The sequence below is a fragment of the Zosterops lateralis genome, assembly GCF_965231275.1.
Source record: "Zosterops lateralis genome assembly, chromosome: Z".
Classification (NCBI taxonomy): domain Eukaryota; kingdom Metazoa; phylum Chordata; class Aves; order Passeriformes; family Zosteropidae; genus Zosterops; species Zosterops lateralis.
In genome coordinates this window covers 21053663-21077778 of record NC_139800.1, presented here as the reverse complement: position 1 = coordinate 21077778, position 24116 = coordinate 21053663, and the positions used below count along the sequence as shown (strand labels likewise).

The 24116-nt window shown below is 41.8% G+C and overlaps 1 protein-coding gene across 3 annotated transcripts in view; it reads left to right on the top strand.

Moving 5' to 3' along the window:
* The window catches only part of LOC310922661 (protein unc-13 homolog B-like), a 208411-nt gene extending 184590 nt beyond the window's left edge, over positions 1-23821 (top strand). For 2 of the 3 annotated variants that reach the window (XM_083883374.1, XM_083883372.1), the window contains 7 exons: positions 1529-1652; positions 8183-8239; positions 12656-12736; positions 13130-13277; positions 19324-19416; positions 20494-20653; positions 21848-23821. In XM_083883374.1, the coding sequence (XP_083739500.1) occupies positions 1529-1652; positions 8183-8239; positions 12656-12736; positions 13130-13277; positions 19324-19416; positions 20494-20653; positions 21848-22133 (949 nt within the window). In that variant the 3' untranslated portion in view covers positions 22134-23821. The remainder of the gene's footprint in view (positions 1-1528; positions 1653-8182; positions 8240-12655; positions 12737-13129; positions 13278-19323; positions 19417-20493; positions 20654-21847) is intronic. The other variant, XM_083883373.1, reaches the window with a different exon arrangement.
* The last annotated feature ends 295 nt before the right edge of the window (positions 23822-24116 follow it).

The following is a 24116-nucleotide window of genomic DNA, read 5'->3' as shown; positions in this document are numbered from 1 at the left end:
TAGCAAGCATATTCCAAACAGTGCTTGTATACCTGATACCTATTCTACACAGTCTCACAGTCCTGTCAGATGTGTGTTTTAGTCATACCTGCTGCTGTTCTGACTAGCAAATAAGCTTCTGAACCATGAGATGTGCACATGGTTGATCCATTGCTTTAATTAACTGTTGCATTAATAATATGCAGTATGATTCAGCTGGACAAGGACAGTTAAGTGTCCAAGCCAAATCTTGAACTTCAAAGAGAAATAGTTTTTAATCTTTGTACAAGTTAAACTTAATGCTGATGCACATCAGTTCTTCATTTAGTAAAGGATAACCAGCAATTTTCATAATAAATACTGCAAGAGATGCTAAACTTTACAAGTTTAAAATATAGGGGTTTGGTTGCTCATAGTGTTGATTATCCCATCTTTCTTTTGGGTCACTGTGTACTAAGTGACTCTTTGCAGACTCTCTAGGAGCCTTCTCATGTGATCGTTTTCCATTCATGCCTTCTTGAATCCTGAAAAGCCATATTCCTTTTTACCATTAGGAACATGGTATGCTGCAGGCTTGCCATCCAGCTGTAGAGCAAGTAACTTTGATTATGAAAATCCACGCTTGGATTATTTTCTTCCCTCCTTTACAGAAGGAGAGTATTTTTTTAATGCCTCCTGCATTTCACCCACATCAGTCCTATCCCTGTTTGGTTTTGTTCATTTACTGTCTAACCAGCTGTGGGAAGAAGGGAAGTTGGGAGAAGATGTTACACAACGGAGAAGAGTCAGCTGTCTGAGTGCTACTGGCCACAGACTTCCTGTTCTGTAGCTCTCACAGTGTGATCAGTACATGCTGAAGTTCAACAGATGCTTCAAAGAAGATTCTAGCACTTGTTGAGCTTTTTTATAGCCCCCACAATAATAAAGGAAGAAAACCTAGGGAAATAAAGCTCCTTGTGTTAGAGCAGATAAACACATGGCAGGTGGTTGGCAAATGCAATCACGACAAAATACGGAGTTGTCTGAGAAATATTTTGGGGTGGTTTTAGAGGTGAAAGATTTAGGTGCTTCAGCAGCTTTCAGAAGCTGTGCAGGAATTTCTGCACAACACTCTGGGAAGTATTAATTTAGGTATTTATTAAAAATCATTATAGTAACTCCTTGAAGCTTAAAACCTATTATTCTATATACTTTGTAAACCAAATACTTCTTCTTAAAGGGATCCTGTTCAATAGTACCTGCTCTCATTTGGATTATATGTATTATTCCAAACCGCCTATCACCAAGTGACACGTTCTGTAATCCCCAGGACAATAAACAGAAATTATTGAGGTCAGAAATGTCAATCATCCATTTTGGTCAGCATTTTTAGTGCTAGAACTCCAAGGGTGAGCACAGGCTATGCTTTAGAAAAGGGAAGGTTTTTACTCTTAAAGCAATTGTTATGACAAACTGCTTTGGATAGGGCATTGAATCTTCCATGTGCAGCTCCATTTTCATTGCATATTGTGCTCTTTGAACTTACTCAGTTCTTGCTCTCTCCCTGTAGCCTGACACTGTTTGCGACTGTGTGTGAAAAGACAGTGTTGAAACGGGTGCTGAAAGAGCTCTGGAGGGTGGTAATGAACACCATGGAGAAGCTGATTGTGCTGCCTCCTCTTACAGACCATACGGTAAAGCATTTTATCCTTCTTGACTCATACCAGAAAGTGTTGCCATTGCCTGTGTAACTCATCCCCCTGACCTAGTGAGTCATCCATCCAGGTAAATTTGTCTGCATGTAGCCTGCCTGAGGATGGAAAAAACATGTCTGGAACTTGGTAAAGAAAGAGAGCATCTCTATTTATGGTAGAGTTGCAAGATACAGAGAACACTCTAGAAAAAAAAACACAATCCAAAATCCATGATCCAAAAGGAGTTTCTATCTAGTATATCAGTTTGCACTAATTAGTTTTACAGTACTCTAAGGAGAGCTGTCTGTGTATGTGGGAATTACGGAACAGTTACCCTTCATGGCCTTAGGTCATGACCTATAGCCTCTTCTGCACTATCATGTATTAGCCAGCCTGTCTCTTTATATAGATGTGGTTGATTTGAGCTTGATTTTTAATCACCCATCCCTCTTTTTACCCGCCACAGAAGGCTTTAACAGCAGCATTGGCTGGCAGGATTTCTCTGTCTGTGATGCTGGGGAGCTGGAAGTGAGTCCAAATAGTTTTTCTTCTAAGGCAGTCTTTTGTATAATTGTTCAGCTGTGTGGACATGCTGGATGAATGTGTGTCATTAATGTAGTGATGCTTTTAACAATGGGAGATTAACTCTTCCCCAGTTCTGAGAAACCAGAGAAACTGATTAAATGTCAGTCATGCATGCCCAGCTGCTCTGGGGGATGACACTCAGTTGGAGGCAGTGTGAAGTTTGGGCTGTAACCTCATTATTTACAGATGATCCAGAACTTCTTTTCATGTTGCTATTAGAGTGAACTTGCAGTCTGTAGCTCACTTATGCAGCCTTACTTTTTTCCTGGTGATGGGTAGAACAACAGTAGTTTTCACTATTCAACAGTTCCCTCACGTATTTGGACTGGGCTTCTTGGATTGCAGTATCTAGGGAAGTGATGCAAACCTGCCTCTTGCTATAGGTGTTTCTTGCTCTGAGAAGGAAGGCCTTTGTCTCTGGCCTTGATGATGATGATGATTTTGAGTAAAATCGTTGGGATGAAGTGTGCTGTCATATCTACAATCGTGAAATTAGTGTGAGGTGTAATTTGCTAAAGACTGCTTTCTCTGAGCTCAGATTTGGAATAATCATTTTTGCTTGCCTTTATGATTTGTAAAGAGGAAACAGAAAATAAATTTAGGAAGATGAAATTTCTTTCTTGGTTGAATTGCTTTTAAAAAGGATTCTTTGGGGACAGGTGCTAAAATCATCACGTAGGAGCAGCATTAACATGCCCCATTTGGAATGGAATCATTGAGATCAAGGGCCTCAGAGAGAACTAGGGAGGAGCTGCTTGAGCTTTAGACTTGCTGGTTTTGGATTTCAAAGGCAGACTAGGAGAGTGATTCAGTATTTCTATCATGAAGGAGGCAATAACTGTGATCAACCAATTCTTCCAACCTCCAGGATGTTGCTATAAGCCACTTAAAGTTTTTTCATAGTTTCTTGTTGCCATCATTTCAGTTTCAAATTGAGAAGCAAATTGAAACATATGCTCTCTTGTCTGAGATAACGCAAAATGCTTATAGCTGGATTTTTTTGTGTCTGATCAGTTGTATGGTAGCAAGGAGGCCGAAGTAGTCTAAACTGGAAATAAGTTGCTCTTCCAGAAGGACAGTTATGAACAATGCAATGATTAAAATGGCCTTGTCTGCAGTCCTTGACTAGGGAGCTGGTGGTGAGGCTGGATGAGCTGCAAGGACGAAGAGCTGCTTCCACTATTCTCTGGTGCATAGCAATTTATTCTATTACCAACAGATTTTCATCATTCCCAGCAATGAAGGCTAGCAGGGCAAGGCAAGGCAGGATTTGGAGCTGCGAACATGGGCAGAAACAGTACTTTTTTCTTTGCTATTCAACTTCTGCGCCAAGCCACTCTTATCTAATTTGGCTTGTCTTTTTTTTTTTTTTTTCCTTCTTTTGAAAGCGCATCAGACACAAATAGCCTTGGGCACTGTAACACACTTTCCTCCCAGGCCTCAGCAACAGAAAGCCCTAATGGTGTCTCTGTGTTTGAAAGACTACTGATGGGAATTTCCATCCTAAAACTCATGTGCAGCCGTTAAGGAGTAGGAGATACATGGTAGAAAATAATCTCTTTTCTGGAATATTTTCTCTTCTTTCTGCAAAACTGCTGGAGGTGCAGAAGTCTTTTTGATGGAGATCATGGAAAGCATACTCAGGGTAGAAGGTTCCCTCACCCTGCAGTTTGCCTCGCCTGTCATTTGCATGACCCTATCGCTGCACAGTGCTTAAATATCTCTCTCCAGACTTAAAAATTCCACTTAAATTAGCTTCTGGAAGATTTTGCTGTGTCGTGCTCAGGTGAGAAAGTTTTAGCACTGTGAGGATTCCAATGGCAATGGGGCAGTTTTGCAACCTCCCACTCTGACAACCTGATCTGTGACTCCTTCGTGACTTTCAAATAGGTGACTTCAATTTCTCTGAGCACTCTCTGCCTGTGGCTTGTGAGATTAGCAGCAATATGATCTCAAATAACTCACCAAGTAATTCACACCTCACTAGTTTTAAGATCCAGCATGTAATTAAACACCTTCTGTCTTGGTTGAGTGGTTATACACTCTGGGAATCTGTATTTTGGGGTTCAGTGCACAGTGCTTGGTGATGTTAATGGATTAGCTATACATTTCTTTCTCAGCTGCTTAGGATGAAACATCTGTGTCATCAGTGACTAGTCAAGTAAGAGAAGAAGCACTTCGTTTATACCGAGGTGATTCCTCTGGAGCCTCTCCTTTATTTATTTCACCCAGTGCACTGCAGCCATTCACATGAGGCTCTGTTTGTGCTTGCTCCTGCTGTGCTCTTTTCTACTTGTCAGACTTCTCTTCACTATATAAGAACATGGTCCAGGATAAGAACTAAATTTTCTTTAAGCTGAGGGCAGAATTTGCATTTGACTTCCAGACTGTCTGTTTTTCAGGCTCATTTGCCTGAGCTGCTCCAAAGCTACTCTGTGGTGGAGGAGAGTGTGGCTTTAAGAGGTTTTCTGAAACCTTTCTTAATTTCTGTTAGTTTAAATGAATCCTCTCCCTTGTGCTAGCTTGGAGCAGAAAAATTCAAGGCTGCCTCTGTGATGAGAAGAAAAAGCATTCTTAGCCTTGAATAAAATTGTGGCCTGTGAACTGCATATGTGCCTAATTCTCTGTACTGACAGTTAATTATTTTTCTCTTTTCATCCCCACTTTTAAGCTTATTTTGTCAATTTTTTAGGTTTAATATACCAGAACAACTAAAAAATAGTTTTCTCTTAATGTGTGCTAACAACCATTGCCAGATACAATAGAGTTTTTAAAATGAACTTAAATGCTGTTAAATTATCAGCTCTCATTGATATTGAATATAGGAATTTTAAAAAATATGGAAAATAAATGTACCATAGAAGAGGAAACTTCCTTTCACTGTTATGTGTCAGAAAAATAAGCATAATACGGTTTCCAAAAAAGGATTGGAATCCAAAAAACTTGCAGTAGGCTTTTGTTTTCTAACTTTGTCAGCTGAGTAGTAGGACAGTTAAGCTTTAAGGATTTGAGTCACTTGGAATATAAATCAGTGCAGTTCTGTTGGCTTCCAACAATTAGACTTGAGTCAGCTGATGATCCTTCTCTATGTGCTTTCACTGAAGGGCCAAAAAGGCATCAGACCATTAACAAGGAATTTAAAATCTCTGTGTTGTGGACTATTGGTGTGTTTCTTATTTCTGAAGTTTAGGAAAGTACAACTAACATTACAGGAGAGCCAGAAAAAAACAGGCTGAATGCCCATCCCCTTTCCAGCTGTGTTTGCTGCAGAGCTAGGCATGATTCATAATAAGGATTTAATTTGTCCTCATATTCTATCCTTGACATTTTAACCAACTGCATTGTGAGCAGCTTGTCTCCAAGCTACCTGGTAATTTAAGTTCAGTTATTCTCACTCTCTGGCTCAACTGGAATAAGTGCTGTCCATAGAGCTTTTCCATACATAAATAACTTTTCTGAGGAGTATGGCATCTTGTTTACAAGAATGCTATTTGGCAGAGGAAGGAGCTGTCCAGATTTTCATTAGATGTTACCAGCATTGATGACAAATTCAGTGTAACAGCAAAATAATTTCGTCTTGCAGATGCATTGACAGAGATTGTTGCTGATTGACGAGGATTTTCTTAGTGTGCAAGAACTGGGAGTTATCTGAACAGCTTTGTTCCATGAAGTGTATCCAATCACTGGCTATTGCTCAGTGTTGCTGACCTGCCCTCCTTAGAAGCCTGAGGCAGCAAGACTACGTGCCTGGCTGGTTAATGTTGTTGTTCAAATGTATATAATAAAAAAGTGTCCAGTGAATGCTGAAAATACTGAATTAAGAAAGGTTGATGTTACTGTGTTTTGAGACTACTCCCTTTTTCAAAATTCCAGATATTAAAATATTTTGGGTTTTGTTTCCTGCTTTGTCAATGGACTCAAACCCCCTAAATTTTAAGACCTGTAAGTCAACAGAATTTCATGGCAAATCATACAGAACAGCAGGCACATCTGTTGGGTGGCAGAGGCTGGTGAAACCTTGTATTCTGGTTGGTTATTTGGCATGGCCCACAGTGAAATCTCTCTGTTGCTGCTGGTGTTCAGTCATGTTCAACCCTCCTTGCTGGAAGTACATGGAAGTTTGTGCTCTTTAGATTAGAAAGCTGTACTCTTAAACACTATCCATTGGATGGTGACAGCAAGACAAGCTCTCGGTCTCATTTCAGGAGCTTTCCTTTGTAGATTCATTCTGCTTGCCTGTACCTTCCCCTCCACCCCTACCAAAAGTTGTGAATTTAATCATTTATCAAGAGCTTCTGTTTAGCTACAAAATCAATAATGTTCATTCTGTGTCAGTTTGTATTCAACAAATATAAAAGACTGAGGAACAGTGAGGGTTAGCTGGTGGTTACAAGTAGAGCAAATCAAGAGGTGATCTGGGGTTTCATGTCACAGAGTCTTTCAGCTTGAAGAAATTTCCAAAGCTGGAAAAACTAAAGAAAAGGCCTCTTCACCTTAAAAATCCAGTTCTGGGCTGCTGTTTTAATGGGCAGAGGGTGTCCAGTTGCCCTAGAGCAAGTCTTGGGTTTTCCAATGTTATGCCTATAAGGTGCCTGTTTTTCTAACTGCTACCCCAGGCAACAGTTATAGAGACTTTTTGCTGAGGGGAAATTTTCAGAGGGGCTGATGTTCATTTTAATCCTTTTTTTTTTTTTTAAAAAAAAAAAAAAGTAGCAGTGATCTTTGCAGTAGTAGCCAGTTCCCAGTTTCCACTATCCCCACAACAAATCCCTTTGTGGGATAGTTTTTGTTCCACAGAGTACTGACCTAAAGGGCAATGAACAAATACCAGGGAAGGCAGCAGAGGAAAGCTGAGTAATACTAGCCGGGGGAAAAGCAGTATAATAATCCTGGGTTTGCATCTCGCTTCATTACAGTTTGAGGTATTTTGAAGTGGGGCACAGTCAAGGCTGTTGTGGTTTAGTGGGAGGGTTAAAAACTGTTAAGATAGGAAAGGATAGTAATGGAGAGGGAAGGAGAACTGGATTTACTGGAGACCTTTAGTTTGTGCAACCAGTAGTCCTCTAGTCCTTGTACAAGATGGCCCATCCCTAGAAACATTCAACGCCAGGTTAGATGGGGCTCTGAGCAATCTGACCTAGATGGAACAGATTTTATGTGTTAACATTTATTTTTCAGATGCCTGAGTAACCAGTTGGTACATAGGTATCACGTAGCTAGCGTGCTTTTAAACTAGAAGAGGGTAGATTTAGGCTAGATAAAAGGAAGATATTTTTTACAGTGAGAGTGGTGAAGTACCTTGAAGTAAGATTTCCTGTCACTGGGATTCATCTTCCCTTTATGTTTCTTCATTGGTTATATAGCTTCAGTAAGGCACAGAGAGAGAAGAAGAGCCATTGGCCAAGCTCTGGGACATTTGAAGGTGACGCTGTAGTATTCACTAGACTTCAGAATCTCTCACCCCTAAAGATCTGAGGTGCAGTTTTGTTTATGATCTGGTCTGTGCTTGCCCTCACCATGAGGACTGGGCCCTACCTCTGTAGACAGATTCTCATCATCTTGGGGTTGTGTGATCTTTTGCTGTGGCCAATCTTTGTGTTCTTCATGTGTATTTAGATGTGAAATCTAAAGGAGTGTTTGGAGATGGCCTTCACTCCAACCCTGTGCAATTCATGGTTCAAACTGTGAGTGGCTGCTGTAAGCAAGAGGGAGCTGGTTAGCAAGACATTGTGCTCTGAAATAGCTCTTGATGTGTTATCTGCAGAAATGCCGGAGTTTTCACTAGGTATTAAACTTGCAAGGAGTCCAGTTGTTCTGCCTGGCCTTGGGGTGATTATGTAAAGTTGCTGTGAACTGACTTGACTTGCCTAAAGGAAAAAAAAATGTGAAGCTTGTTTATAACCTTTTTTCCCTCCTCCTTTCTTTCCTAACTTCTGCAACCATAGGGCACACAGTTGATTTTCAGTGCTGCTAAGGAACTGGGACACTTGTCGAAATTGAAGGTATTGTCCTGCATGGCTTGCATTAATGTCCCTGTGTGTTAGCATGAAAGTGTAGTAGTGCATGTGGTAGCATGTCTTGTGCTTCCAGTGGTTTGTCACTGAATGCAGTTGTAGAGAAATGGCTTTAAATGCATTAAATGTGCTTTTAAATTCATTCTACTAACATTAGCATAGTGCTTAACATTAAATCTTACTATGTGTTTAATCATCAAAGTAGTTTTTCTCTTCTGTATACATGGTGATAAGTCTGATACATTGATTTAAAATGAAAAAAAAGTAGATTTTTCAATATCTGGCCAGCTTCTCCATATCCTCATTTATAAAAGGGAGTCCCTAATGGTTGGAAAGATACTAGTGTTAGCTGTGGATGAATTACATGGACTGTTATAAAAATAAATGTTGCTTATGGAAGAGAGCCTATGTCTGTAAATTCCTTCTGCGTGGGCTCCCTTCACAGGCAAGCTGGCATTTAGCATGAAGGCTCTGTTGATGTGTTTTGACAGTGTATGACGTGACGGTGCATGACATGGGCATTATGAAGTGCACGCCACCTCATCATAAGCGAATCAAGCACTAATTCACTGATCACGATAGGAATGGTATGAAAATAGTGACACCTTACAGCACTCAGCTTGCACTGTGCTGTGGTTGCACTTGTGCTGCAAGGCCAGTATTGTGCTAGAGGAGGAGGTCTAAATCTGAAGTGTCATAGTGCACAGTCTGCTGGGAGGGAGATGGAGCTGGACCTGAACTCTGTCAGAGCCTGATTAGGGAAATCTTCCCAGTGCAAAGGACATTCTCCTAAGTGATTATTGCAGTTTCAAAAGGCATTTGTTTTGCACACTGATACAGCTGTCTTCATACACCTATGTCCCTTGCCCAGCAGATACATTTTCCATGTATGTTTGTGTGGCCAGTACACAGCTCATTTAAGGCAGTGCTGATTAGCGGTCCTTGCAAGTGATGAGGTATGTCGTTAGATGTGCACTTGTTCTCCAGCTACATTTTGAGGCTATTAACATAGCAGTTAATAGTCACCTAGCATAAACCTCCAAGTGTGGCTCCCCAGGAGAATAGCTGTCACTTGTGCTGAGTGATGGCCCTGTGCACTCCCACGATCAGGCTGTCATCCTTGGTGACATAGTAGCTCATGAGGATTGTGTTTCCTTCCCTACTTTCTGTTCTTGCAATGCTATGTATTGCTGCCACGGGAAAAATGGGGAGAAAGGAGCTTTGTAGCCAGCCTGGGAGAGTGGCAGCTGAACCACAGCATACAAGTGTGACTCCTGTTTCCTGTGAGTTTCCCCTTTCTCTTGGAAAAGCATCAGCAGGGACTCATCACATGGAGGAAAAGAAACCATCCCTGTGTTTTACATGTATTCCTAATGTCTGAGGGCAGAGCTCTGAATTCTCTGTTTCTCCCCCCCAGTCACAAGGACAGTCTGTGCGTTCCTGTGGTTTACTTGCATTTTTGGGCATGACCACTGAAGTTCATTGTTATCTTTTACTTGTTCCATATTTTCTCATTACTGGAATTTCTGAGCATATACAGGGCGCCTTTTGCCAGGAATGGGTTGGAAGCTTTGCTGGTTTCCATTTGCACTGAGCAGGTGAAGGCCATCACTCAGCAGCAGCCTGTCTTCAGTTCAGTTACTGTAAGGCTTAACTTTGGTGACTCTGGACTGCATTTTTAGAAATGCATGTAATCATGCAAATCAGGCAAGCCCTGGTGTGTGTTCAAGCCTTTATTTGCACATCTCCATATAGAACTGCAGCAGTACAGGTACACAGGATTTTATATGTAGCAAGAGAGTCATGCTCAAGTGTGCAAGCACCTGAATTTTGGAGACCATAAGGGAAATGGCAGTGTGTCCAAAAATTTCCAGTAGAATAGGAGTGTTATAAGAGTAAAAATTGTTTAGGTCCATGTAAGGGTTGTGGATATTATATTTTTTGTCCTTTTGTTTTTGCAGGCACATACAAGCTAAAAGGGAAGGCATAGTTCTTCAGACCCTCTCTCTGCATTTTTCAGTTCTACTAAAGGCCTGGGAAAATTATGGGATGGATTTTAAGCTTTATTGGTCTTAAATAGAACAGGGAGAACAGAGCCCTAGTAAATCAGATAACTCAGCTGAAAACTGAGATTGACAGACCTGACAAGCACAGACTCTCATCCTGATGACAAATCAATTTCACTGTGTATTTTAAAATGCTCAGAAAGCTAACCGTAAACCTGGTTCCTTGGTGCCACATATCTGCTTCTCACTTATTATCAGACTCTTTCTGCTCATTTTGCTTAATAGCCAGCAACAGCCAGGCTCTGACCGCAGAGTTTCTTCTGAAAATACCTGTGGAGAATACAAGAATGAGTTTGAGAGATCAGGAAAAGTTCGTGGGTTTTTTTTGTTTGTTTGTTTGTTTTTTTACTTCTTCTGCTTTTTACTTACTTCAACTTGCATAATTATTTGATGTAAATATTTGTTTCTTGCTCCTGGCTGGCAATCTGGGAAGTGCAAGGTAGCACTGTGCACAGTTCTTTATAGGAACAGTGTGGGATTTGCAGAGGGCAGGTAGGCACAGGAATGACAGTTGTGGGCTCTTCTCTGAGTAGGTGCAAATATTACCAGTCCAGTCTCTGGGTTATTTTTACATAACGTGTTGAAAAAAATGACACTGGGAAACTCAGAGAAAGCAGTGATATGTTGCTATGCATTGACAGCATGGGCAGGGGTGGAATGGCCTCTCAGTGGGGCTGAATGAGCTCTGTAGGTGTTTGAGAGAAAAGTGTTGACCACCTGGTTTCTGTGGCAGTTGGGGCAATCTGGCAGGCAGGCCTAGAAAGTCATTTTAGCAGATATGAAAGTAGCTCTGCCTTGGCAACACAGCCACCCTGACTAAACTGGCCTCTCCCATGAATGGCGCCTTGGGCTCTGGCTGATTTTGCACTTAATCTGACTGTCAGACAGAGAAAAGAGCACTTTACCCTCTGTGTACTGAAGTCTCTGTGTACTGAAGTGTGAAGCCACATCATCTTCAATTGAATTACCCCCGGCTCATGAAGAAGAAGGAGGAGAGCTATTGCTCCCCTGAGGACAGTGTATCACAACAGAAGCCACACTGCAGCTCACCAAGTACTGTGCCCTGCACACAGTCCCCAGACCAGGCACATCCTGTGTGGGGGAAGAGGCACATTGAGGCATACCTCTGCTACTCAAGAAAGCAGGGTGTGAACTTGTCTGAGAAGCTGACAACTTGAAAGGCACCTTCTCTTCAGTTCAAGGCTTCACTGTGTAAAGTTGATAGCTAGAAGTCTGTGAGAAGTGTGGCAAATGCCTTGTGGCTGTCCCTAGACTGCAGAGAGCCCTGTCTCTGTCAGGCAAGAGATGGATTGCAGTGGATAATGAATGGGGACAGCACTAGGCAGTGTGAACAATCAGCAAGCTGCAAGGTAGCCAGCAGGTCTGTCTCTGTGAAACACACACATGATGCCACACACTAGGTGTGCTTTACTCAGAGGCAATTTAGCAGATGTGTCTCCTGGAAAGTGTCTAGGAGACCAATGACATGTTTAAAGTAGGGATAAAGAGCCTTTGCCTGATCTGCATGCATCTTTTTTATGAATGCTTTAGAACCCAACCTGAAGTCAACTGGCCTGACCTCTAGCTGCTCAGTTAGAATATGGATTTGTGCAAAGCTTTGACTTCCTAAAATATTCTGTTTTCCCCTAAGACCTAGACTAAGCGTCAGAGAGAAACAGCTTAGTGAAATGCCAAAGGATGGCACATCCTTGTAGTCAGCCAGGAATCTTAACAGGAATGTGCTACCAATGCAGAAAAAGGAATTCTTTCCAAGTGATCACTGGCTTTTTTGCTGTTAGAGTTGGTGGGTCTTAATGGGAACAAATGCCTTCTTTAACAAACCTATTTTCTTTTGTTTTTCTTTTTTTACACAAATGATGGAATGAAGTAGTGACCTTTGTAGTTGGAAGAGTTAAAAAAATCCACAAACAACAGACATAACAACTTTGACTAATGCCTAGTTCTCAGAATGCCTTGATTTAGGTGGTGTTTGGAGAGTTTTGTTGCAGCTTTTCTAGAATGATAGTGGTGGCAGGCAGGCTTGTGTTTGGGTTTTCTTGAGAGATAAACTGTGATTTTAAATTGTCACTTACTTTTGTCCAGTTCTTTCCTTATTTATGTCTCCTGTGCCTGCAAAAAAGAGAAAAAATTAGTTTTTTTCAAAGTTAAGATGTAATAAATGACTCTGAGAGATTCCATTAAACATTCCTTCAACAGCTGAATTAATGCTGCCACCACATAGATGCAGCATGAATCCAGAGAAAGTGGTGGTACTGGGGACTCCTTTTCATTCAGCCTCTGGCAGCACACTCATGTCAAATACAATGGTTGTTTGCAGGATCATATGGTGAGAGAAGAAACCAGGAGCCTCACTCCAAAGCAGTGTGCTGTTCTGGATCTGGCACTGGATACAATCAAAGTAAGCGATTTCATTTCCATCGTTGCTGTTCCCTAAGTTCATCCCCAAATCGTCTTTGGGAGGACAGTGCTTGTCCCAGTTCAGGAGATGGCAGGAGTTTGTCCTCGCAGTCACAATGATAAAAGCTCTAAGTGAATACTACCATGTTTGTGTACACCTGAAAAGGTTTAGAGAACTGGTGTGCTGGGGGTCAGCATATTAATATTTAAGTGCTTTGGAAGAGGAATGCCATGAGCAGTTGGTATCAACTGGTCTAAGAGCTGGGTCTCCAGTACAGAAGCTGTTTTGTGCATTTTTCCAGGTGTTTCCAATCTGTACACACAATTGCACATGTAAGTTGGTTGCTGGTTGCAATTCCTGCTCAGTACCTGTCCCGTTTCTTTTTACTCTTAGCAATATTTCCATGCTGGTGGGAATGGTCTGAAGAAAACCTTCTTGGAGAAGAGTCCAGACCTACAGTCACTTCGATATGCTCTCTCCCTCTACACTCAGACCACGGATACTCTCATCAAAACATTTGTCCAGTCTCAGACAGCTCAGGGTAAGACTCTTTTGTACTGGCAGAGTTCAATGGAGCTCTTGGCTCTGCTCGTAATTTCTCTCCCTTGTACTACCAGTTTGTAGAATGCTTTTGGCAGAAACATTTCTGAAAGTGAGACAGTTCAGAGCTTTTGAAACTGGGAAAGAGGGTTATTTGTCACTCCATGACTACATTTGGAGAGAGCAGAAATATGTGAAACATAAGGCCTGAGGTGTTTGTGGTCTTTTTTTCTCTATAATCCTCACTTAACAGTCACGTTTCATGAATTAATGTGGGTGGGTGGCTTAAGCGAAATTTGAAATCACTGTACTGAGGCTTGTGTGGTGGTGTGAGGCACCATTTCAGCAAGACACCACTGCAAAAAAATACTCAGGGCCTGTGTCACAGGCCACCTGCTGGCACAGCCCGAGTGGCCCTGACTAAGGCTGAGTGATAGCAATGTGATGAGTCACAGAGCTACAGGCTGCCTGTGAAGGGAGAAGGCTCTCAGGAGAGCAACAAATGTACTGTTTTGTCTGCAGCCAGTACAGGGGATGTGGGAGCTAGATGACTACAGATCACCACAACATATTATTAAGCTACTGGGATGGGTCGCCGAACTGTTTGGTGACTCTCTGAGAAGCCTTTTGGCTTAGTTAGTGGTGCTGTCCCGTTGAATTTGGAGGGGTAAAAAGTTAATTTCATTGCTTTCATGTGAACATCTCCATATTATTGTAGAATAGTTTGGCCTCTAGTCAAGGACCTTCCCTTGCTGACTGTGAAATGTCACTATTCTCAGTAAGTGGAGACAGATGCTACTAAGGGTTGAGTCTAAACAAAAACTGGTATTTTTGTGTTTTCAGGCTGTTTAGTTAAAAGCCTTGCATTAAGCTACTTCATCCCAGCAGCAAAGTCATACAACTCCATGGCATATCCTTCTGAAATCTTTTTACATGGGATCCTTTTTCTTTCAATCCTTCCAAGCCTAAGAGAGCTGGCAGCCCCACAGACTGTACTGACTCTGCCAGCATGTTGTCACATCGAGCCCCAGGATCAAGGGGAATGCCCTCCCTAGCTCACATACTTTTCCCTTGTGTGCAAATGAGGCTGCTTGATACTGGGATTTCCCTGACAGTGTAGAGAGTTCAGAGATCTTGTGAGCAAAACAGGGTTTGTTTCTAAAGAGGAAAGTTTTGTTTCATTTTGGTGGGTTGAATTGTCAGCAGAGGAGGCTCAGAGGGGACCTGAAACTACCTGAAAGGAGATTGTGAGGTGCAAATTGGTCTTTTTTCCATGTCTCAAGTGAAAGGATGAGAGGAAATGGCCTGGAGTTGTGCCAGGGGAGGTTCAGGTTAGATATTAGAATTTAATTTTTCATTGGAAAGGTGGCTAGACATTGGAATAAGTTGCCCAGGGAGGTGGTTATTGGAATAAGTTGCCCAGGGAGAAGTGTACAAGACATTGGAATAAGTTGCCCAGGGGGAAGTGTACAATCTCTGGAAGTGTACAAGAGGTGTGTGGATGTGGCATTTGGGGACATAGTTTAGGGATGTTTTGGTGATGCTGGATTAAGAGCTGGACTAGATGACCTTGTAGGTCTCTTCCTGATGACTCTCTGATTCTGTGATCCCTGCCTATAGCAGCACAGTCTAGTCTTCCTTACATTGAAACATACTACATTAAAACACTGAAATTAAATAAAAAATCAGTACCTTGGAAAACAGTCCTGTAGCTGTGTCCCAGCAGAGCAACAATGACATCCAGTGGCTGCCTAGGTCAAAGACTGCTATGTCCATTAGGGACTCCAGGAACTTGGCTGTTGCCGTGACTTACACAAACCACGTTTTAACGGGGAACTTGAGTGCACACTTGATTGCTTACAATCTTTGCTGTTCTGTGCACATATTTCCCCTTATATATCCAAACTATTAATTAATTGAAGCTAGGGTTTTTTTATGTGAATACTGTTAAATTGTTATGCAGAGCTAAGATACAAGAAAGTATGCAGCAGTCTGCACTACAGTCAAGAGTACTTAAAACTAGAGAAAGAAAAGTGCTCCATTGAAGTCACAAAGTTGACAAATTGAAAGCTAATATGATAAAATGGCTTCATGCAATGCATAATTTGACTTCACTGGGGGCAAGTATTTGGCAGAAACACAAAGATAATGGAACATTATCATTACCTCTCAGAAGCAGCAATATACAGGACGGCCACAGAAGTAGGTGCATGGGTAATTATGTATTTTTTAAGAAGCTTAGGAATAATGAAGCTCTTGCTTTAGGGCATCATATGCACACACTACAAGGTAATCAATTAAATCTCAAAGCTGACTGATGACATTTCTTGTAAGCCACTGTAGGGAACAAGTACTGGGTGTGCTAGGCCACTGGTCCAAATCAGTATCTTATATATTAGTAGGCTTGAGAATTTTGGACTCTGTTTGGGGAATAAAAGATTTGACCTATGCCACCTAATGTCTGCAGAATCAGTGCTGGGATATCTCTGAGAAAGGCATGACTCTGATGTCTTCTCTGAGGTGACCAGTGACAGCACCTGAGGGAATGGCCTATAGTTGTGTCAGGAGAGGTTTGGGTTGGGTATCAGGAAAAGGTTCTTCCCCAGAGGATGGTTGGGCACTGGAATGGGGTCCTCAGGGAAATAGTCACAGCAGCAAGCTTGTCTGAGTTCAAGAAATGTTTGGACAATACTCTCAGATAGAATGTGTGACTCTTAGGATGGTCCTGTGCAGGGCCAGGAGGCGGACTCATTGGCCCTTGTGGCTCCCTTCAAGCTCTACATATTCCGTGATTCTGTGACTCCTTGCCAGGATGGAGGCTAAAGAAGGATATTGTTTGCTTACCTTTCTCATTAACCACAGGTGGTAGATGGGTTTAGAGAGCTGCACACAGGTTGGAGGGACAGAAGGGACAGCACCACTATTTACAGCTGACATCTGCTTACCAGAGCTCCATGACTGAGGTTTCCCTTTGCATAAGTGCCATGAGCTCATGGGAGGACATGGCTTCATGCAGTATCATTTGTTTGCTTCTCTTACTTCTCTGCTCAGTGGTTGCACCTTCCAGTTTGTGAGGTACCTACTGCTTTCATTTCATTACTGAGTAGGCTCCTATGGCACTATGCTGCTAAATGTTAGCTCTGCAGGTTTGGATCAGGGCTGCAGTTTAGTTATGCCAGCACAAATTCTGTTCTGTTTTAACCCAGACTATACCTTACTTGCTGACAGCCTTGCTCTCCAAATCCTAGTGCAGAATATCTAGGAGGATATTTTGTCTGTTGAGAGTAGAATATTTGCCTTGTGTTTAAGTGACATTGCTAATTGTGTTGTAATTCATACTCTTCTCTCTTTATCCTGCTTGCTTTCTTGCCTTTTGAATTCATGTCTCAGTGCATGATGGGAAAGGTATAAGGTTTACCGCTAATGAGGACATTCTTCCTGATAAGGGTATGTTCAAGATTAATGTTGTTACCATAACAACATTACCCAGCTGCCTTGCTTTTCAAGTCATCTTGCCCATGCTCAGAAACCTTTTCCAGAGTCCTGTTCCCTGTAGTTCCCTTGTAGAAGTGAACTTCCACCAAATGCTTGCATCCCACAGATTGAGCCACGGGTTGTGTGGTTTAGAAGTCTATACCTTGCCTGAGAGCCTGTTCCCAAGCTTGAGATTTATTCATGGATGTGAAAGCTGTCTTGAAAATGCACAACTTTTTGGGAGATAATACGGACTTGTTCCCCTACCCTTTTTGGTGGGGTGTATGTTTGAAGTCCTGGGATTGCATGCATGTGATCTGCTGAGAAGGGCTGCTGTAATACATAGGAATGTTGGATATGCACTCATGGTTATGGCCAAGCTTGAACCATCTGGCTTGAAGGGGGGTTATCTAGAGAACTGGATGCCCAGCAGACCCCTAAATATTAAGTCTTGCAGTGTTTCATCTCTTAATTTATTTTTTGCTGTCCAAAGTCTTTTTATTAACTGAGGTGAAACACATCTATTACCCTTGCACAAGCTCAGTTCTGCAGTTTCACCTTTCAGCATTGCAATACCAGTAAGGCTTTCATGTCAAGAATTAAATCTGCTTGTCACTAAATGTGTAAGTATATGTATGCACACAGTTGTACATGCTCAGAATATGTTTTCTTGGCCATCTTCAGAGTAGTAAAATTCGGTTCATAGAACAAGATTGTTATGTGAAAAGACAAGAATGGAGGTAGAAAAAAACTGTAATATGAGTTTTGTCTTTTCAAAGGTAATAGGATGATTCTGCTCTCATTCATCTGAGGATCTCCTTTATAACCTACTAGTTACACTAAAGAGCAATAAAGACTTGAACGTTTGGTACCTGATGTTTCTGTGGATGTGGCCATTACATGTTGGTAGTTCAGCCTGTTTCTGTGGAAAATGCCAACAGTGTAAGTGACAGGCCACACCATCAGATGGATCAGGTCAGTAATTAAGCCTACCAATTGAAAAGCTCTGTGCTTATATACAGAAAAAAAAACCCAAAAACAAAACCAACAGTATTGCCCTTCTTCGTGGGGAGGAAACAGTACATTCGACATATCTATACATTAACATATTCGTTACAGCCTAAAGATTGTTTAATGGACTCAGGTCAAGAGAACCTACCCTGAGGTAATAATTTGAGGTTCTGTTTTGGTTGCCCAGATACTTTTACTGCTATATTAATGTGACTTTCACTGCCTGCAGTTCTGTGGCATGTAATTTTCCTCAGAATTGCACAGGTTGGCACTCAACCTCTTGTTTTTTAAATAAGTGTTTTTCTTGCTTGCAGACCATTCATTCTTGTGAAAGTTGACTTGTTAGATCCAGTCTAATCAAAATGTTTGTGTAATGATATCCTTCAATCTCCGTATCTAGAATTTCAAACAGACCAGTTTTTCACTTAGTAATGTATCTTACTCTCAAATTTGACAAAATCACTGCTATTCATAGGTACTCAATTACTCTCTAGGTATCTCAATAACAACAGCATTGCTAATTGTCAAACTGAGGTCAGGCAATTATCAAAGAGAAAGTCAAATCAATCTCACTCTCTTATTGAAACTTAATTTTCATTTTGCAAAGCAGTCATTTTCTGTAATTTACATGACATCTTAATTTTATTACCTAGAAAAATGTAATTTCCACATATTACATGATGATAGTTATGATTAAAAGTTTAAAATTTGAAAATATCATAATATATTAATTGTACGGTTTATGAGATCTCCCTCTTTTATGAACATGTTATCTTTTCCTTCTGAATCTACATCTTGTTTTCTCCCTGGCTAATTGATAAAGGGAAATAAGTATGCAAATTGTGAGTGCTTCTCTCTCATTATTTTTGCTGCACAACAAAGAAGGGGTTCTCATCATCCTCCAAAGAGAAGCAGATAAACAGTCAGGATGACAACTTTTAGGTGATGTACAACATGCAGAAAGGTTCTTGGAGGGTGAGACTGCACTGTGCCTCTGTGCAAATCGCTAATATCTATGATTTTTTTTTTCCCTGTATTTCCTCTGTTGTGTGATGTGCAGAAAGGTTCTTGGAGGGTGAGACTGCACTGTGCCTCTGTGCAAATCGCTAATATCTATGATTTTTTTTCCCTGTATTTCCTCTGTTGTGTGATGTCCTTTTTCTTTTGTTGTTGAGTATTTTTGTCTTCCCTTCTTCCCTGAGCAGACAGGAATGCCAATACCCACCGCTCGAATGCCTGCATGTATACACAGTACCTTGGCAGGAACCTCTGAAAAATCCTTGCTCCCTGTGAAGGTCCACTGTTGAGTGCTAGGTCTTTTAAATTCTTCAAAAATCTTCACTGGTGTTCTCAATAGGATGCAATCTTTGGTGGAGTGGAAGAAGTGTTTATGTGTGTTGGGCATGCAGGCCTGATGTTATCTTGCACTACCGTGACATTCTTTGTGCTGACTGAACAGCTGGCTCTGGGAGGTGTGCTGTGAAAACACCACATTGTCTTCCTGAGGCCATAAAGCCTTGCGCCAATGACCAGTAATCCACGTGTCCATTTTCTTCCAACAGGCTCCGGTGTGGATGATCCTGTAGGAGAAGTGTCCATCCAGATCGACCTGTACACCCACCCAGGAACTGGGGAGCACAAGGTCACAGTGAAAGGTATGGCAGAGCACATGCTGCTGCTCAGGCTTCCTGGGGCAAATCTCCAGCTGGCAGTCAGGATATTTCTGTGTTAGCTTGTGGGATCTCAGTCCAGAATTGTTTTCTCTGTTTCACATCAGGGACATAGAGAAACAGCAAATGAGCTTGTCCAGCCAGTGACACAGCAGTGCACAGCCAGGTTGTTTATTGGCAGCGATGTATGCAAGTAAACAAAAATCAGATGATGGCTCTCACCAGGCACCACAGTTTAGTCTGTACTGCAGAGAAAGGGCAGGCTGATCTTGCGAAACTGCTCAGTGTACTCCCAGAGATCACAGAGCCAGTCAGAGTTCAGAGGCTCCTCTCCCCCATCCTGAAGGCCACACTAGTCCGTCAACAGCCACTCTGGAAATAACCAAAGCAGTGATTCATCCCAGGGTTCCTTTTCCTCCTTCATCTCCTTTCCTTGGATACAGCATACTTAACTACTTCAGATTCTTCTGAAGATTTATATAAACAGTTCTTCAGGCCTCTCTTCTGGTTAAATCTACACTGAAGTGCAAAAGCTGATTTCCAGAGCTACTTCCTCTGCTTCAGTCTGTTCCCTGAAGTGACCTGAGATAGAATGAGAATTAAAAGCTAATAATTCTGGATCCTGGAACCACCCACAGTTTATGGGCTTTATTTGTCTTACCTGCCGTCCCATTTTCCTTTTCAATAAGGTCAAGAGACCTTATTATTTGGCCTCTAAAATGCCCCTTTTTTTTTTTATCTCACACATAATGGTGATGTAAGCATGGAACTGTCAGGGCAGCCTGCCAGGAGCTGCAGAAATGCCTGTTTTCTTGGGCTTATTTCTTGACAATCTGTATGGCAGAAGTTACATACTGTCCCAAACATGAAATTCCTTTCACAGAACTTAAACTAGATCAAAAAAGCTTGTATTTCAAAAAAGTCCTACCTGTGTGTATTGTGACACTGTCATGTTTTAAGTTGGAAACAAGAAATTCAAAGCAGGGCTGAGCTGAAGGATGTCCAAAGCAAAAAGTACAAGTGAGTATTTGCTGTAAACCAGGTTGTAATTCTCTTTTCCAGTTGTGGCAGCCAATGACCTGAAGTGGCAGACATCTGGCATGTTCCGTCCATTTGTTGAAATCACCATGATTGGGCCCCACCAGAGTGACAAGAAGAGGAAGTTCACAACCAAGTCAAAGAGCAACAACTGGGCTCCAAAATACAATGAAACCTTTCATTTGTAAGTGTGAAAAATATCCTGAGGATCTGGTATGGCAAGTGCAGATGCAGAGGGTTTGTCCCCAGATTCCAGTGTCCCCAGCCAGCCTGCTCAGGGCCAAGAGGAGTAACCAGTAGCTTGATCTGGTCTTTGGTGTCTTGGCAGAAAAACTGGATTATGGAAGTTTTTGCCCTGGGTGGGACATGGAGGTTTGTTCTATAGCAGCAGTGTCCTTTGGCTACCTCCTGAAATGCTTTGTGTGTCCTATGAACACATATCACTGTGCTCTGTCATTTTAATGAACTTGGTATTTTTTATTGGTCGAGTTGAGGCTAAAAGTTCATTTTTATTTATTTCTTAATGTTAATGTGTGTTTTTATCCCAACTTGACCTGTGGGACATGCTTTTGGAACTTGTTTCCAAGGATACAGCCCTTGGAATTGGTAGCAAGCTGAACTGCTAAAATTGCTGTGTTTCTGAGATTGAGTATTGATCTCGTCTTATTTCGTTTTCTTTCATTATTACAAGGATATATTCTTTCTTGGGAGGCTTAACAGAGGGACCTGCAGACTTGAGCTCTCTCAGCTGTACATCATATCTTATAAGAATAAGATAAGGAAAACTGACCAACAAAAGGCTGTAAACATCTCGGGGAGAAGGGAGAGAAGGGAGGAGTGTTCATATAATTGTTCCATTCTCTGAGGAAAGGCAGGCTTCCTCTAAGTGAAGAGATTTTGTTCCTTTTATTCTTTTAATTTTAGAAACATCACAGGAGTTGGGGATTTATTTTTATTAGCATTCACATTAATGGAAGGTCCTGAATCTTTAATAAAGACTTCATCTAATTAAAAGAGTAATTCTGAAATGAAGCCACCCTTAGCAGAAGCAGAAATATTTGAAGTCATCTGAGTTGAAAATCTATTAGCATGACTTTAGTGTTTCCCGCTCCTCTCATTTCACAGTTTAACACATACAAAAGTTGCAAAGGCAGCTTGAAAGGGGTTGCTTGTTTTTTCTTCTTCAATAATCAGGTTTTCTTTATCTGCTATAAATCAGCAAAAATGCCCACATGCTGCAGGTTTTGCTTCTCTCTTTCTGACCAGTGTTTTCTGCAGAAAGGAGTTTTCTGTGACTTATCAGAGCCGTCCAGTCAGCTGCTGGCACCTTTGTTTTTGCAGTCCAGACACTGTAAGTGAACTTGTGTGTGTTTTTCAGCATCCTGGGGAATGAAGATGGCCCTGATGCCTACGAGCTCCAAGTTTGTGTGAAAGATTACTGCTTTGCCCGGGAGGACCGAATTCTGGGGATAGCAGTGATGCAGCTCAGAGACATAGCAGACAAAGGAAGCTGTGCTTGCTGGTGCCCCCTCGGGCGCAGGATTCACATGGATGAGACTGGACTCACAATCCTGAGGATTCTCTCTCAGAGAACCAATGATGAGGTTGCCAAGGAATTTGTGAAGCTGAAATCTGAGTCCCGCTCCACAGAGGAAGGCACCTGAGCTGAGCTGTAATGTTCCCTTTCCTCTTCTGCCTTGTGCCAATATGTGCAAGTGTTCAACAGTTCTTTTATTAATTGCAAAAGGGTTTTTTTCATGTTGTCTTTGTCAGCTCCGATAGCGCACCTGTGCTGTATAGGAAACAAATCCATCAATCTGATGTGAATTATTTATTTTTTAGTAGCTGGGTAAGACACCGTAGAGAATGAGACAATCTCTTCTTATTTAACATGTAAATTCTGCTTTGTGTATATAAATTATTTTGTATTGGAGGCTGGAATTGCTGGGTTTTGTTGATATGCAGCACTGTGATTTTATCCTCTGAATTTGGCAGGCATTAAAAAGGTTCTGCGTAATCACACTACGATGCAAACAACTGTGTGGAAATTGGGAGGAGATGATTTGGGGGGCTTTGACAAAGCACAGTTATCTCTTCTTGAATTCATGTACTGTGGAGCTGCCTGGGGATCTTCTGACACAGATTATGCCAACGTGATATACGGACACCTCAACATCTGCTTAAAGAAGAGGTGGCAGATGGCTCTGAAGATGCACACTAAACGAATGTATGTCCACGGACGTGCTGCTGTGAGCACGGGCAAGATCAGGGCCACAAGCCTGGAGTGAAGCCTGAGATCTCGTAGCCAAAAGCTGCAAAGGCAGCACAGCAGGAGCAGGCTGCAGTTGTAATTAGCTGATGTGTCTTGGAGAATACAAATCCCCACATGCTGCTGGGAGTCCCTGATAGCCGTGGGGGTGCTGTAAGCTGCTCAGCTCTGTCAGGCATGCTGGGGCTGCCATGACCAACACGGTCGGGAAGGGATCAGCGTTGGAATCGTAGAGTTAGAGCCATTACGAATCACATGGCTGCTATGTGCTTTTTCCACTTCAATATTCTTTTGTTAGTGTTTGACAGAGGATTGGATAATTTAATATTGCAGGCTTTCTGTAGCATTTTATTACCCTGGAGTAGCTAAGACCATTCCTTACTATGAACCCAGAAATGATGGCTTGCTTGGGAGAGAGGAGCACACTTCCTCCTCTGCAAGCCCTCAGTCTGGAGTGCTGGTCAAGGGGCAGCACGTCCATTTGCTTCTGATCTTGGAGATGCTGTTGGCCGTGCTGTGGTTGATACATGCTGATTGTCAATAATCTTATAATACCATTGACAATACCATTGAAATATTTTTGCACTGTCTTAAAGAAGCTTTTGTTTTCTTAAAAAACAAAACAGTGTCCTGAGCAAAGTAATTGCAGGGAGGTCAGAATTTCTGACTGAAAATTTGTAAGCAGGAAGATCTAGAGTGGTGATTGCACCTGAGGCATGCTTGTTGGAGGGTTTTTATTGGGGATATTTTTGCTTTTCCAGCTGCCCTTGTGCTCTGGAAAGTGCAGCTGGAACAAGCCAGTCCTTGCCCATAAAGTACTGTAATACTGTCAATAAATTCAAGGACTGCATATTGAATGACGTTTTTTTCCTTTCTATTTTCTCTGACATTTGTGTAGCTGTATGATGTAACTCTTGTATTTCATGGGCCTGCTTGTAGAGTTCTGAGACAGCACATCTGCTTTTTTCTTGTCCATGGTGTGTTATAATGCTCTTCAAAACTCCACGCTATTTGTCATGATTTTGAATCATTGTATGTGCCATTGTTATGAGAACTGTTAGTATGGTCTTTAATAAACTCTTTTAGCAGCATTTGGACTTGTTTGTTGGAGTGTAACTGTGGTTGGGTTTCCTAAACCGTGGAGGTAGAACCACTGCTGCATCTTTGGAAATTAAGCTGGTTTAGTACGTAGATTTCTTTAGTGGTTTAGATGCCTAGAAAGGAGTATGAGTCAGACAGTTCCCCCCTCCTCCATGGTGCCTCTGTCTGGGACATCTTTCCCTGAAGTCCTTGGCTTCTGATAATACTCTGAGACATCACAGAAAAGCATAAAGAATAGCTTACTTACTTTTTTTCTCCTGTCTGGCCTTTAAGTCAC